The 16,573-nt window shown below is 38.0% G+C and overlaps 1 protein-coding gene across 3 annotated transcripts in view; it reads left to right on the top strand.

The window, feature by feature from the left end:
• NBAS (NBAS subunit of NRZ tethering complex) overlaps window positions 1-16,573 on the top strand; it is a 585,536-nt gene that overhangs the window by 383,996 nt on the left and 184,967 nt on the right. For all 3 annotated transcript variants that reach the window (XM_077153236.1, XM_077153235.1, XM_077153237.1), the window contains one exon: window positions 11,205-11,315. In XM_077153236.1, coding sequence (XP_077009351.1) covers window positions 11,205-11,315 — 111 coding nt within the window. The remainder of the gene's footprint in view (window positions 1-11,204; window positions 11,316-16,573) is intronic.

The raw sequence follows: 16,573 nt of genomic DNA, 5'->3' as shown, positions 1-16,573 counted from the left end.
AAACCAAAAATTTACTACAGAAATTTTGTCTAGACAGTCAGTATTCTAGGCCTTGTTGAAGGCCTATCCCTGGCTAGTCTAACATATGAATGTCATGGTTTCTTTGGCTAAGGTAAATACAATCATAAAAATAGATATTTCATTGTCATTTCTGTGGTTTTGCCCATACCATTTTCCCACATGAGAATTTCATCCTCAAGTTTTTCTAATTCTGGGAAATGTGAGTCCAGCAATGGTCTTTCCAAAATGACCTCACTGTGGGCACTCTTTGTTCTCTTTTTTAATATTTTTATTGATAAACAACATACAAACACAAACATTCTTAACATATAAGCATTCCATATGTGGTATATAATCAGTGGCTCATGATATCATTACATAGTTGTATATTCATCACCATGATCATTTCTTAGAACATTTGCGTCACTCCAGAAAAAGAAATAAAAAGAAAAAACTCATATATCCCATACCCCTTATCCTTCCCTCTCATTGACCACTAGTATTGCCATCTACCCAATACATTTTAACTTTTGTTCCCCCTATTATTTGTTTATTATTTTTTTATCCATATTTTTTACTCCTCTGTCCGTACCCTAAAGGGAGCATCAGACACAAGGTTTTCACAATCACACAATCACATTGTAAACATTATACAATCATCTTCAAGAAACAAGGCTACTGGAACACAGCTCTGTAGTTTCAGGTACTTCCCTTTAGCCATTCAAATATACCCTAAACTGAAAAGGGATATCTATATAATGCATAGGAATAACCTCCAGGATAATCTCTCGAATCTGTTTGGAATCTCTCAGCCACTGACACTTTATTTTGCCTCATTTTTCTCTTCCCCTTTTTGGTCAAGAAGGTTTTCTCAGTCCCTTGTTGCCGGGTCCCATCTCATCCTGGGATATCTGTCCCACGTTACTGGAAAGATTTACACCCCTGGGAGTCATGTCTCACGTAGTGGGGAGGGCAGTAGGTTCACTTGCTGTATTGGCTGAGAGAGATAGGCTACATCTGAGCATCAAAAGAGGTTCTGCAGGGGTGACTCAGGCCTAATTTTAAGTAGGCTTAGCCTATTCTTTGCAGGGATAAGTTTCATAGGAGTGAACCCCAAAATTGGGGGCTCGGCCTTCTGATTTGGTGGTTCCCATTGCTTGCCAAGAGTATCAGAATTTCTCCAAATGCGGAAGTTGACTCTTTCCCTTTTTTGCCCCATTCCCCTAATGGGACCCTGCAAATACTTCTTTACTCACTGTCTAAATCACTCTCGGATTTATCGAGGAATTACGCTAACCTGGAGAAACCAACAGAATCTCATGCCCTGTTCAAGATTCCCTGTACTTATGGTGTTCAATTAAACCGACCATACAAGTTAAATTAGGGAATGCCCTCCCCAAAATACAAATCCCCCTTTAGTCTCACATAGAAGTTGAAATTTTAAGATATGGATGATATCATCCTTTACCCGGTCTTCTCATACGCCTTAGTCCTATCCAGATCAGCTTCCTTCATATCTCTTCTTGAGGTCTGATCATTTTTTCAACTTTTTAAAAAACAGTTCCTGTAAGGGGTACTGCTTACTTTCATAGCCTCAAAGCTAAGACTCTGAGTCTCAGGTGTCACATAAATACCCAAAGTTTCTGGGAAAGACCAGCTTAAATACAAACAGATCAGTACCTCAGAATTTAGAATTAACTGTTACACCTCCTAAATATGTGTGACTGTTGTAAGAGCTTATATATGTATCTTTTTACAATAGATCCCAACCTGACAAGCCATGCTCTTAACTTTAGTTCACCAAATTTTTGTATTATACTTAGTCCATGTAATTAAGGCATGATAATATTTGTATTTTTGTTCCTGACATTTCAGTCAACATACAGCTCTTAAGATTCATTCATCTAGTTGCATGCCTCACAACTTCATTCCTTCTTGCGGCAGCTCAGTAGTTCATTGTACTCTTAGGTCACCTCCATTCATTGTGGATCATTATGGATCATGATTACTGCCACCAGAAACACCAGTGTGCAAATGTCCATTAGTCCCTTCAACTTAATGAACCACACTCAGTTACTCCAGGTATGTACTGAGCACCGGGATGTCAGGATCATACGGCAAACCCATCCCTAGCCTCCTGTGGAACCACCACACTGCTCTCCAAGGGGCTGCACCTCTCATTTCCCTACAGGTGACCAATAGGTACATCTCTTTCTCCACATTTTCTCTAGCACTTGTTTCTCTCTGATTATTTTTAAGTAGTTTTATTCACAGATCATACAATCCAGCCTAAGTGTATAGACATGCTTTTGCCAACGTACTCTATCTGAAGACATTTCCTTTTCTTTCAGAAAGAATCCATACCCCTTTCCTAACATCTCCCGCCACTACATGTTGACATTTAGTTTTGTTATTTTCAGTGGAAGCATATTACGATGTTATTGTTGACTGTAGAACTTAGCTTACATTGATTGTACTTTATCCCATATAGCATCTGTTTTCAACACCCTGCAAAACTGACATTCCTGTTCTTCCTCCTGCAAAAACGTTTTTTAATTTGTACATTTAATCACCATCTTTGTTCACTTAGGAATTCCTAAGTTATACTATCTCAGTCTTTATTCACTATCCTACCTTCTGGTGTCATACATGCCTCCGGCCCTTCTTCCTCAACCACACTCAAACTCAGCTTCATTTGGTATACTTACATTATTGTGCTACAATCATGTAGTATTATGCTATCCATATTTGAATGTTTGCAGTCTGATTGTACAATCTGTATTCCTTCAGCACCAGTTGCCCAATTTCTACCCTGTATCTATTTCCTGATAACCTACATTCTTTTTTTTTCTTTTTTTTTATAGCTCAGATGCAGCTTCATTCAGTGTTTTAACATGATTATTTACAATTAGGTATTATTGTGCTGTCCAGTTTTGAGTTTTTGTATCTAGTCCTGTTGCACAGTCTGTATCCCTTCAGCTCCAGTTACCCATTATCTTACCCTATTTCTAACTCCTGACGGTCTCTGTTACCAATGACATATTCCAAGTTTATTCTCTAATGTCAGTTCACGTCAGTGGGACCATACAGTATTTGTCCTTTAGTTTTTGGCTAGTCTCACTCAGCATAACGTTCTCTAGGTCCATCCATGTTATTACATGCTTCATAAGTTTATTCTGTCTTAAAGCTGCATAATATTCCATCGTATGTATATACCACAGTTTGTTTAGCCACTCTTCTGTTGATGGAGATTTCGGCTGTTTCCTTCTCTTTGCAATTGTAAATAACGCTGCTATAAACATTGGTGTGCAAATGTCCGTTTGTGTCTTTGCCCTTAAGTCCTTTGAGTATATTCCCAGCAATGGTATTGCTGGGTCGTATGGCAATTCTATATTCAGCTTTTTGAGGAACCGCCAAACTGCCTTCCACAGTGGTTGCACCATTTGACATTCCCACCAACAGTGGATAAGTGTGCCTCTTTCTCCACATCCTCTCCAGCACTTGTCATTTTCTGTTTTGCTGATAATGGCCATTCTGGTGGGTGTGAGATGATATCTCATTGTGGTTTTGATTTGCATTTCTCTAATGGCCAGGGACATTGAGCATCTCTTCATGTGCCTTTTGGCCATTTGTATTTCCTCTTCTGAGAGGTGTCTGTTCAAGTCTTTTTCCCATTTTGTAATTGGGTTGGCTGTCTTTTTGTTGTTGAGTTGAACAATCTCTTTATAAATTCTGGATACTAGACCTTTATCTGATATGTCATTTCCAAATATTGTCTCCCATTATAACCTACATTCTTAACTTAAGTTCTCCATGTTCACTCATTAATGTTCGTTTACGTCAGTGAGACCATACAGTAGTTGTCCTTTTGTTTCTGGCTAATTTCACTCAGCTTAATGTCCTCAAGTTCCATCCATGTTGTTACATGCTTCATGACTTTATTGTGTCTTAAACAGCTGTGTAATACACCATCATACGTATATACCACAGCTTGTTTAGCCACTCATCCATTGATGAACATTTGGGCTGTTTCCATCTCTTGGCAATTGTAAACAATGCTGCTAGAAACATTGGTGTGCACTGTCCATTTGTGTCCTTGTTCTCATGTCCTCTGAGTAGATACCTAGCAATGGGATTGCTGGATCATATGGCAATTCTGTACTTAACTTCCCGAGGAACCGCCAAACTGCCTTCCACAGGGGTTGCGCTATTTTATGTTCCCACCAACAGTAGATAAATGTGCCTCTTTCTCCAAATCCTCCCCATCACTTGACATTTTGTTTTTTTGATGATGGCCATTCTAGTGGGTGTGAGATAACATCTCATTCTGGTTTTGGTTTGCATTTCCCTAAAGGCCAGTGAAATTGAGCACCTTTCCATGTGCCTTTTAGACATTTATACTTCCTCTTCTGAGAAGTGTCTGTTCATGTCTTTTGCCCATTTTTTTAATTGGGTTGTTTGTCTTTTGGTTAAGCTGCAGGATCTCTTTATATATTATGGATACTAAAGCCTTATCTGATATGTGGTTTCCAAATATTGTCTCTCATTGCATAGGCAGCCTTTTTACTTTCTTGGCAAAGTTTTTTTATGCACAAGAGTGTTTAATGTTGTTTTTTCTCTTAAGTGTTTTTTTAATATGCTATATGGTGGGGTCACACTTCATTATTTTTCCATGTGAGTATCAAATTATTGCAGCATCATTTGTTGAAATTTCATTTGTTTGTTTGTTTTTTTCGTGAAAGTGTGTAGACCAGAAATCGAACCCCAGTCTCCTGCATGGCAGGTGAGAATTCTACCACTGAACTACCCTTGCACTTTAAAGTGTTTAATATTGAGGAGTTCCCATTTATCTATTTCTTTCTTCAGTCCTCATGCCTAGGGTATAAGATCTAGGAAACTGCCTCCTATTACAAGTGTTATATTACCCTACATTTTCTTCTAAAAGTTGTATGGTTTTAGCTCTAAAGTTTAGGTCTTTGATCCATTTTGAGTTAATTTTTGTATAGGGTGTGAGATATGGATCCTCTTTCATTCTTTTGTATATGGAATCCAGTTTTCCAAGCCTGATTTATTGAAGAGGTTGCTCTGTCCCAGGTGAGTTGGCTTGACTGCTTTATCATAGATCAGTTGTCAGTAGATGAGAGGGTCTACCTCTGAATGGTCTACGTCTGAGCACTATTCTATTCCATTGGTCAGTATATCTATCTTTATACCAGTACCATCCTGTTTTGACCATTGAAGTTCCATAATATGCTTTAAAGTCAGGTAGTGTGAGACCTCCCTTTTCATTTTTCTTTCTCAGGATATATTTTAGCTGTTTGGGGCACCCTGTCCTTCTAAACAAATTTGGTTATTGGTTTTTCTATTTCTGCCAAGTAAGTTTTTGGGATTTTAATTGGTATTGCATTGAATCTATAAATCAATTTAGGTAGAATTGACATCTTAACTATATTTAATCTTCCAATCCATAAACATGGCCCTTCCATTTATTTAGGTCTTCTGTGATTTCTTTTAGCATTTTCTTCATATAGGTCTTTTGTATCCTTAGTTAAATTTATTCCTTAATATTTTATTCTTTTGGTTGCAATTGAAAATTGAATTTTTTTCTTAATTTCCCCCTCAGAGTGCTCATTCATTGCTAGTGTATAGAAACACTACAAATTTTTGAGTCTTGATCTTGTAACCTGCCACTTTGCTGTACTCATTTATCAGTTCTAATAGTTTTGCTGTGGATATTTCTGGGTTTTCGACATATGGTATCATGTCATCTGCAAACAGTGAGAGTCTGACTTTTCCTTTCCAACTTTGATGTCTTGTATTTCTTTTTTCTTGTCTAATTGCTCTCCCTAGAACTTCCAGCACAATGTTGACTAACAGTGATTACAGTGGACCACCTTTCCTTGTTCCTGATCTTAGTGGGAGAGCTTTCAGTCTTTCCTCATTGAGGATGATGTTAACTGTAGATTTTTTATAGACTCTCTTCATCATGTTGAGGATGTTCCCTTCTATTCCTATCCTTTGAATTGTTTTCATCAAGAAAGTATGTTGAATTTTGTCAAATGCCTTTTCTGCATCAATGGAGATGATCATGTGGTTTTTCTGCCTTGATTTGTTGATATGATGCATTACGTTAATTGATTTTCTTATTTTGAACCATCCTTGCATACCTGGAATATATCTCACTTGGTCATGGTATATAATTATTTTATTGTGCTGCTGGATTCACTTTTCAAGTACTTTCTTGAGGATTTTTGCATGTATCTTCATTAGAGAGATTGGTCTGTAATTTTCTTTTCTTGTAGTATCTTTGTCTGGCTTTGGTATGAGGGTCATATTGGGTTCAATAGAATGAGTTAGGTAGCCTTCGTCCTCTTCAATTTTTTTGAAAACTTTGAACAAGATTGGTACTAATTCTTTCTTGAATGTTTGGTAGAATTCACATGTGAAGCCATCTGGTCCAGGACTTTTCTTTTTTGGGTGCTTCTTGATGACTAATTCAGTTTCTTCACTTGTGATTGATTTGTTGAGGTCGTCTGTTTCTTGTTGAGTCAATGTTGGTTGTTCACACCTTTCTAGGAAGTTGTCCATTTCATCTACATTGCCTAGTTTATTAGCATACAGTTACTTATTGTATCCTCTCATTACCTCCTTTATTTCTGCAGGACTAATGGCTATGCCTCCTCTTCCATTTCTGATTTTATTTATTTGCCTCCTCTCTCTTTTTCTTTTTGTCAACCTTGCTTAGTGTCTATCAGTTTTATTGCTTTTCTCAAAAAAAAGCAACTTCTGGTTTTATTGATTTTTCTCTGTTGTTTTCATGTTCTCAATTTCGTTTATTTCCACTCTAATCCTTGTTATTTTTTTTTTCTTTTTGTTTGCTTTGCGGTTAGTTTGCTGTTCTTTCTCTGGTTCTTCCAAATGAACAGTTAATTCCTTGATTTTTGCTCTTTCTTCCTTTTTGATATTGGCATTTAAGTAAATTTAAGTAAATTTCCCTCTTACCACTGCTTTTGCTGCATCTGGTAAATTTTGATATATTATGTTTCCATTTTCATTTCTTAAAGGTATTTACCAATTTCTCTTGTAATTTCTCCCATGACTCACTGGTTGTTTAAGAGTGTGTGGCTTAGCTTCCATTTATTTGTGGATTTTCTGGCCCTCTGTCTGTTATTGATTTCCAACTTTGTTCCTTTGTGATCCAAGAAACTGTTTTCTATTATTTCAGACGTTTTGTGTTTAAAATTGAGACTTGCTTTGTGACCCAGCATATGGTCTATATCCTTGAGAATTATCCATGACCGCTTGAGAAAAAGGTGTATCCTGCTAGTTGTGGGGTGTTGTGTTCTGTAAATGTCTGTTAAGTCTAGTTCACTTATTGTATTGTTCAAATTTTCTGTTTACTTTTTGATCCTCTGTCAAGATGTTGTATCCGTTGATGAGAACAGGGAATTGAAGTGTCCGACTATTATGGTTGCAGTGTCTGTTTCTTCCTGAAATGTTTTCAGTGGTTGCTTCATGTATTTTGGAGCACTCTTTGTTGAATTGTTCCTTTTGTAGTGTCTGTCTTTATCTCTTTTGTTTTACATTTGAAGTCTAATTTGTTGTATGTTAGTATAGCTACTTCTGCTCTTTTCTGATTGTTGTTTGCATGAAATATCTTTTCCCAACCTTTCACTTTCAGCCTATTTTTATCCTTGTGTCCAAAATGATTCTCCTGTAGACAACATATAGATAGGTCCTGTTTTCAAATTCATTCTGTCAGTCTGTGTCTTTTGATTGGAGAATTTAATCCAATGACATTTAGTGTTATTACTGTAATGACAATACTTTCCTCTACTATTTTTGCCTTTTGTATTTTATATATATATAGAATTTTTTTTCTCTTTTTTACCTTTACTGATAGTCTTTGTTTCTACACTCTTCTCCATACCTCACTCTTTTCCCTTTTCCTTTGTACCTGTAGTGCTCCCTTCAGTATTTCTTACAGAGCCAGTCTCTTATTTGCAAATTCTCTTGGTGATTTTTTGTCTGGAAATATTTTAATTTCCCCCTCATTTTTGAAGGGCAATTTTGTTGGATATAGAGTTGTTGGTTGTTAATTCTTCTCTTTTAGAATCTTAAATATATCATACCCTGGCTTTGCACCTCCATGATTTCTACTGAGAAATCCACCCCTGCCTTTGCACCTCCATGATTTCTGCTGAGAAATCCATACCTAGTCTTATTGGGCTTCCTTGGTATGTGATGGATTGTTTTCTCTTGCTACTTTCAAGATTCTCTCTTTCTCTTTGACACCTGACAGTCTGATTAGTAAGTGTCTTGGAGTACGTCTATACTGATCTATTCTATCTGGGGTACACTGCACTTCTTGGATCTGTAATTTTATGTCCTCTATAAGAGATGGTAAATTTTCATTGATACTTTCCTCCTTTTCCCTTCTCTTTTCCTTCTGGGATACCCACTATATGTGTATTTGTGTGCTTCATGTTGTCATTCAGTTCCCTGAGACCCTACTCATATTTTTTCCATCCTTTTCCCTATATTTTCTTTTGCTTGTTGAATTTCAAATGACCAGTCCTGTAGTTCACTAATCCTTTCTTCTGCCTCTACAAATATATCATTGTTGGTTTCCATTGCATTTTTTCATTTCTTCTACTGAGCCTTTCATTCACATAAGTTCTGTAATTTGTTTTTTCAAACTTTTAATTTCTTCTTTTTGTTCACCCAATGCCTTCTTTATATCCTTCCTCAACTCATTTTGAATTTTGATGAGATTTTCCGTGATTGTTCGAACATCCTAAATTAGTTGTTTCAAGTTCTGTTTTTCATTTGAATTGTTGATTTGTTCCTTTGATTGGGCCGTATCTTCAATCTTCCAAGTATGATTTGTTATTTTTTTTTGCTGGTGTCTAGGCATTTGATTTCCTTTATTATTTATTCTGGAAGTTGTTTTCCATCTTTTACCTAGGATTTTCTTCCTCTGTGTCTTTGTTTGCTGTCTGTTCTCTTACATTCAGTTCAACTCATTCTATACCGTAGCATAGGTTCTGTTTAACTGGTTAGAATTTTTCAGTTCTTGCTCTGCATTTTTGGAGCTTTGTTTTTTGAGGAGGGTGTCTTCAGATATTATAGACCCCAGTCAGATTTTCCCAGGCCGGACTGACCTTCTTTCAGGAAGAAAGAGTCACCTGCATTATTTTTTCCCAGCAGGTGACAGACTTTCCTGTGAAGCCTCTTGACACTGTGTTTTTCCTATCCTGCCTAGTATCTGGTGCTTGTCTGTGGCTGGCTTCCTTCCAGGGTAAAATGATGTGGTGCTTTTAACTTCAGCAGACTCTCCCTGCTGAGGCATGGTTGAGACAAAGGTGAGATTGTAGGCTGGTATTAATTGCTTCAGTTTTCCAGTCTCTGAGGCCTGAATTCCTTGAGGGAGGAATTCCACTTGAGCTGGGTCTCACCTTTCTCTTGAGGAAGGTGTACAGCCTTTAGTGATTTAACTCCTTTCACCTGGCTAGTTACTTTGTTTTTCAGACAAGCTTAATTCCACCCTTGCCTGGGGCAGTGCTGGAGACTGAAAATCCCTGCAGTTGTATCTAGTGAGCTGTTAAGTAGTCGGGTCAAAGCTCACACACACAAAATAAGCAAAAAATGCACCACCCCTGCTACTTTTGTTTTGTCAATCAAGGGCTAAGTTGGTACATCGCTCTATGTATCTCCAGGGTCTATGTGCCCTCCCCCCCCCTTTTTAGGGCCCACACCTTTTCAAATATTTTGTGCTATGTGATTCAAAAAGCCTCTGTTTTCGTTATGTTTTGTTGTCAATCAGCCCCTCCCTCTCTCTGCAGGGGCAGAAACTCCTAGTACCTTTATCTTTTATTCTAGGTTTATCTGAGCTGGGGCCTATTTTCATAGTGAGAATTTGTAATTAATTCTGCAGTTGGAGCTTGGGTAAGGCAAGCCTTTTCTGCTAATAAAGTCTGTTTGCTTTGTGGGTACCAGGCTGCCATGCTCGTGGGGGAAGGGCGCCAGCCTCCACAGCTTGGGGAACCTAGCAGTTGTGAGTGGGATCTCAGCTGATCTAGACTGGTTTACGCTGTGTGTCTGGTCACTGATATGGCCCAGCAGTTGTTCTGTACTGTTCCTTGCTATTTAGTAGTTCCTCTGGAGGATGAAATAAACTTTACACCTCTCTAAGCTGCCATCTTGCCCCTCTCTCTGTGGTTACTTCTTATGTACCCCAGTATGGGCACTCCTTAGTATTTTCGTGGACTTCCTCTCATGCCTAGAGACTCTCAGTTCTGGTGATCCCATTCCATTGGCTTTCCCTGGCCTCTGTAGTAAAGTGGCGGTCCCTTAGCAGGCTTGACAGCCCTTTGCATTCCTAGTTGTAACCTCCTTTTATTCTCCTTGGCTCTCAGAACCTCATCTCTTCTCCCTCTTTACAACCTCTCTCTAGTTAATACTTATTTAGCCTTCAACCTTTAGCTCAGATTAGTTCCTTTCTCATCTATATTCCCATACGACTCTGTAGTGTTCTCTTTTAATACTCTCACCATTTGTATTTAATAGGGCACCTTCCCTTACTCTATCTGTTGATCAGGAATTTTTTAAATTTGTTTCTATCTCCTAAGAAACTAGCATGATACCTGGTTTATGTAGAAAACATAAAAGTTCATTGAATGCTTAACTGCTTTCTTAAATATTTTGTCATACATATCTTTTATACTGTTTTTATTAACTGTAAGTTCTAGAGTGGAGACCAGAATTTTTTATCTTAACGCTACTGACATTTTAAATAGGATAATTCTTTTTTGGGGAGATGGTCCTGTTCCTTATGGAATGTTCAGTAGCATTCCTGTCTCTAAACACTATCCCCAGCCCCTCTAGAAGCCTGTAGCTCTCTTCTCCATCCCCCTGGTTGTGATGATCAAAAAGGTTTCCTAAAATTACCGAATGTCCCTTGGGAGTTAAAATTATCCTTGGTGAGAAGCACTGGTCTAGGCAATACCCTGGTAAATTGAACGCAGCACAATAAAGGAGCATTGCCATTCCTTGAAAATGCTTTTCCTGGATGAGTGTTCAATGTCCTATTATGGCCTGTGCTGACTGAGCTTGGGAGCAGGCCTAATGAGCGTTTTCTGTGCTAACGGATGTCCTGTGCTTCTCTTCTCTCCTTCCATGTGACCATGTTCTTCATCTTGAAGAACCCTGGAGGAGAATGTCTACAGCATTGCTCTTTCTCTGGCACAGCGTTATGGTGTCCCCCATTGGGAAGTTTTTATGACCCACTTAGAATTCCTGTTCACTGACAGCGGGTAAGTACACAGTTCACATGCAAGTTTATTTCCTCTTCTCTCTTTTCAAAGACTATTTTAAAAGTCTTAAAGTTGAAGTTATAAAGTACAATTTAAAATTTTCTTTTCAGCTGTGGAGGACTAGTATCATGCGAGTTCTCTCCTTAGACATCTGTGATTCTAACAATAGCCAATTAATTTTTGCTTTTCATTAGCAGTATTCCTAAGCTAGACACTAGTTTTCATTCATCCATCCACATGCTTTTATGAGAAATCACTTGTGTTCCAGGTACAGTGTTAGACATGAGGATTCTCATGGGATACAAAAGCAGACACCTAGTTGGCTTGAAACTTACAGTCTAATGTGGGAGACAGATGATAATAAAATTAGGATATAAGCAAAAGTTAGAGGTTTCCGGCCAAGATGGCAGCTTAGTAAGATGCGCGATCTAGTTCGTCCTCCAGAACAGCTACTAAATAACCAGTAACAGTACAGAACAGCTCCTGGGGCCACGTCAGTGACCAGACACACAGCATATCCCAGTCTGGACCAGCAGGACCAGCTGCGAGTCCCCCCAGAACCGTGAGTTCCCCAAGCTGCCGTGGCCGGCGCACCTCCCCCACAGGCTGCTTCCCAGAGGGGAAAGGAAAGGGACTTTACCAGTAGCAGGGGCTGAGCGCAACCAAATGCCAATTATGGAATTAATTCACAAATTCTGACTGCTAAAAATAGGCTCCCAGCTCAGGTGAACCTGGTCAAACTGGAGGTCACTCATTTCTGCCCTGGCGCCAAGGGGGCAGGGCTGACAGAAAAAGAAAAAAAAAAAAGAAACAGGTTTTTGTGGCTGTGTTTCTACGAAGTCTTGACTGCCTTTGGATACAATGCCAGAACCTCTCAGGCTGCAACTGCCCCAGGCATAGGCAGAAACAAGCTTATTTGAAGGCTTGCCTGGAGCCTGTGCCTTCCCCAGGGGAGGGGTGAATTCCAACTTAGGTGGAATCCCTCCTTTAAGAAATTCAGACACTAGAGCTTAGTAATTTGAAGCCATTAAAACCAGCCTACAACCTCTCCTCTGTCTCCACCACGCCTCCAGCAAGGAGAGTCTTCCAAAGTTAAAGGTACCGCATCACCTTGTGCCAGTGGGATGTGCAGGCAGACAAGTGCCTCATACTGGGCAGGATAAGAAAAACAGAGTCCAGAGACTTCACAGGAAAGTCTTTCAACCTGTTGGGTCTCACCCACAAGGAAAACTGATACAGGTGATTCTTTCATCCTGACAGGAGGCCAGTTTGGTCTGGGAAAATCCAGCTGGGGTCTATAATACGTAAGTAGACCCTCCTGAGGCTGGGGGGAAAAAGGCACCCTACAGGCAGGGCAAGAAACAAGAAATGAAGAACTGAAAAATTCTCCTCTGTTAAACAAAACCTAAGCTAAAGGTCCAGGAAAAGCTGAACTGAATGTGAAAGAATAGACAGACAAAAAATTCATCCAGCAAGAAAACCCTAGGTAAAAGAAGTAAAAACAATCTACAGAATAAATCAGTTAAGGTAATGAAATGCTGAGACTCCAGCAAAAAATAACAAATCACACTAGGAAAATTGAAGCTATGGCCCAGTCAGGGGAACACCAACAATTCAAATGAGATGCAGGAGTTGAAACAGTGATTTCAGAATGTACTAACAGATATGGAAAACCTCATCAGAAACCAAATCAGTGAACTGAGGGAGGATATAAAGAAGGCAAGGAATGAACAAAAAGAAGAAATCAAAAGTCTGAAAAAACAAATCACAAAACTTATGGGAATGAAAGGCACAGTAGAAGAGATGAAAAAATAATGGAAACTTACAATGTTAGATTTCGAGGCACAGAAGATAGGATTAGTGAACTGGAGGACGAAACATCTGAAATTCGACCAGCAAAAGAAAATATAGGAAAAAAAATGGGAAAATATGAGCAGGAACTCAGGGAATTGAATGACAGTATGAAGCGCACAAATATATAAATTACAGATCCAAGAAGTGCAGCGTACCCCAAAGAGAATAGATCCAAATAGATGTGCTCCAAGACACTAACTAATCAGAATGTCAGAGGTCAAATAGAAAGAGAGAATCTTGGAAGCAAGAAGAGAAAAGCAATCCAACACCTACAAGGGAAGCCCAATAAGACTATACATAGATTTCTCAGCAGAAACCATGACGGCGAGAAGACAGTGGGATGATATATTTAAATTACTAAAAGAGAAAAACTGCCAACCAAGAATTCTATATCCAGCAAAATTGTCCTTCAAAAATGAGGGCAAAATTAAAACGTTCATAGATAAAAAACCACTGAGAGAATTTGTGACCAAGAAACCAGCTCTGCAAGAAATACTAAAGGGAGTACTAGAGACAGGTACAAAAAGACAGAAAAGAGAATTTTGGAGAAGAGTGTAGAAAGGAAGACTATGAGTAAAGGTAAAAAGAAGGAAAATTAGATATGACATATAAAATCCAAAAGACAAAGTGGTAGAACAAAGTACTACCCATACAGTAATAACATTAAATGTTAATGGTTTAAACTCCCCAATCAAAAGACATACACTGGCAGAATGGATTAAACTCCTCAATCAAAAGACATAGACCAGCAGAATGGGTTAAAAAACAGGACCCATCTATATACTGTCTACAGGAAACACCTCATAAATCCAAGGATAAACATAGATTGAAAGTGAAAGGTTTGGAAAAGATATTTCATGCAAATAACAATCAGAAAAGAGCAGAAGTAGCTATACTAATATCCAACAAATTAGACTTCAAATGTAAAACAGTTAAAAGAGACAAAGAACGATACTATGTATTAATAAAAGGAACAATTCAGCAAGAAGACATAACAATCATAAATATTTATGCACCGAGCCAGAATGCTCCAAAATACATGCAGCAAACACTGAAAACACTGAAAAGGGAAATAGACACATCCACCTTAATAGTTGGAGACTTCAATTCCCCACTCTCATCAATGAACAGAACATCTAGACAGAGGATCAATAAAGAAACAGAGAATTTGGATAATACAATAAATGAGCTAGACTTCACAGACATTTTTTAGAACATTACACCCCACAACAGCAGGATACACCTTTTTCTCAAGTACTCATGGAACATTCTCAAGGATAGACCATATGCTGGGTCACAAAGCAAGTCTTAATAAATTTAAAAAGATTGAAATCATACAAAACACTTTCTCAGATCATAAAGAAATGAAGTTGGAAATCAATAATAGGAAGAGTGCCAGAAAATTCACAAATATGTAGAGGCTCAACAACATGCTCTTAACCAGTGGGTCAAGAAAGAAATTACAAGAGAAATCAGTAAATATCTCGAGGCAAATAAAAATGAAAACACAACATATCAAAACTTATGAGACGCAGCAGAGGCAGTGCTAAGAGGGAAATTTATTGCCCTAAATGCCTATATCAAAAAAGAAGAAAGGGCAAAAATCGAGAAATTAACTGTCCACTTGGAAGAACTAGAGAAAGAACAGCAAACTAACCCCAAAGCATGCAAAAGGAATGAAATAACAAAGATTAGAGCACAAATAAATGAAATTGAGAACATGAAAACTATTGAGAAAATCAACAGAACCAGAAGTTGGTTCTATGAGAAACTCAATAAGATTGATGGACCCTTAGCAAGTTTGACAAGAAGAAGAAGAGAGAGGATGTAAATAAATAAGATCAGAAATGGAAGAGGAGACATAACCACTAACCCCCGCAGAGATAAAGGAAGTAATGACAGAATACTATGAACAACTTTATGCTAATAAATGCGACAATGTAGATGAAATGGACAACTTTACAGAAAGGCATGAACAACCAACTTTGACTCAAGAAGAAATAGACGACCTCAACAAACCAATCACAAGTAAAGAAATTGAATCAGTCATTAAGAAGCTCCCCAAAAAGAAAATGGCTTCACATGTGAATTCTTCCATACATTCCAGAAAGAATTAGTACCAATTGAACAGGATCGGTACTAATTGAAGAAGAGGGAAAACTACCTAACTCATTCTACGAAGCCAACATCATCCTCATACCAAAGCCAGACAAAGATATTACAAAAAAAGAAAACTACAGACCAATCTCTCTAATGAATATAGATGCAAAAATTCTTGACAAAATTCTAGCAAATTGAATCCACCAGCACATTAAAAGAATTATACATCATAACCAAGTAGGATTCATCCCTGGTATGCAAGGATCGTTCAACGTAAGAAAATCAATTAATGTAATACACCATATCAACAAATCAAAGCAGAAAAACCACATAATCATCTCGATTGATGCAGAAAAGGCATTTGACAAAATTCAACATCCTTTCTTGTTGAAAACACTTCAAAGGATAGGAATAGAAGAGAACTTCCTCAAAATGATACATGGAATATATGAAAAACCTATAGCTAACATCATCCTCAATGGGGGAAAACTGAAAACGTTCCCCCTAAGGTCAGGAACAAGACAAGGATGTCCACTATCACCACTGTTATTCAACATTGTGTTGAAAGTTCTAGCCAGAGCAATTACATGAGAAAAAGAAATACAAGGCATCAAAATTGGAAAGGAAGAAGTAAAACTCGCTGTTTGCAGATGATATGACACTATATGTCGAAAACCCCGAAAAATCCACTGCAAAACTACTAGAGCTAATAAAGAAGTGCAGCCAAGTGGCAGGTTACCAGATCTGCCCTGGAAAATCTGTAGTATTTCCATACACTAGTAATGAACAATCTAAGGGGGAAATCAAGAAAAGAATTCCATTTATAGTTGCAACCAAAAGAATAAAATATTTAGCAATAAATTTAACTAAAGAGACAATAGACCTTTACAAAGAAAACTACAAGAAATTGTTAAAAGAAATCACAGAAGACCTAAATAGATTGAAGGGCATGCTATGTTCATGGATTGGAAGACTAAATACAGTTAAGATGTCTATTCTACCTAAATTAATTTATAGATTCAATGGAATACCAATTAAAATCCCAACTTCCTTATCAGAAATAGAAAACCAGTAACCAAATTTATCTGGAAGGGCAGTGTGCCCAGAATAGCTAAAAATATCCTAAGAAAAAAAAATGAAGTCAGACGTTTCACGTGAGACCTGACTTTAAGGCGTATTATGAAGCTACAGTGATCAAACAGCATAGTACTGGCATAAAGATAGATATATTGACCAATGTAATCGAATAGAGTGTTCAGGTATAGACCTTCTCATCTATGGACAGTTGATCTTTGATAAGGCAG

The sequence above is a fragment of the Tamandua tetradactyla genome, chromosome 3 (assembly GCF_023851605.1).
Source record: "Tamandua tetradactyla isolate mTamTet1 chromosome 3, mTamTet1.pri, whole genome shotgun sequence".
Lineage (NCBI taxonomy): Eukaryota > Metazoa > Chordata > Mammalia > Pilosa > Myrmecophagidae > Tamandua > Tamandua tetradactyla.
The sequence above is the reverse complement of the archived record's forward strand: the minus strand, read 5'-3'. Positions and strand labels throughout refer to the sequence as shown.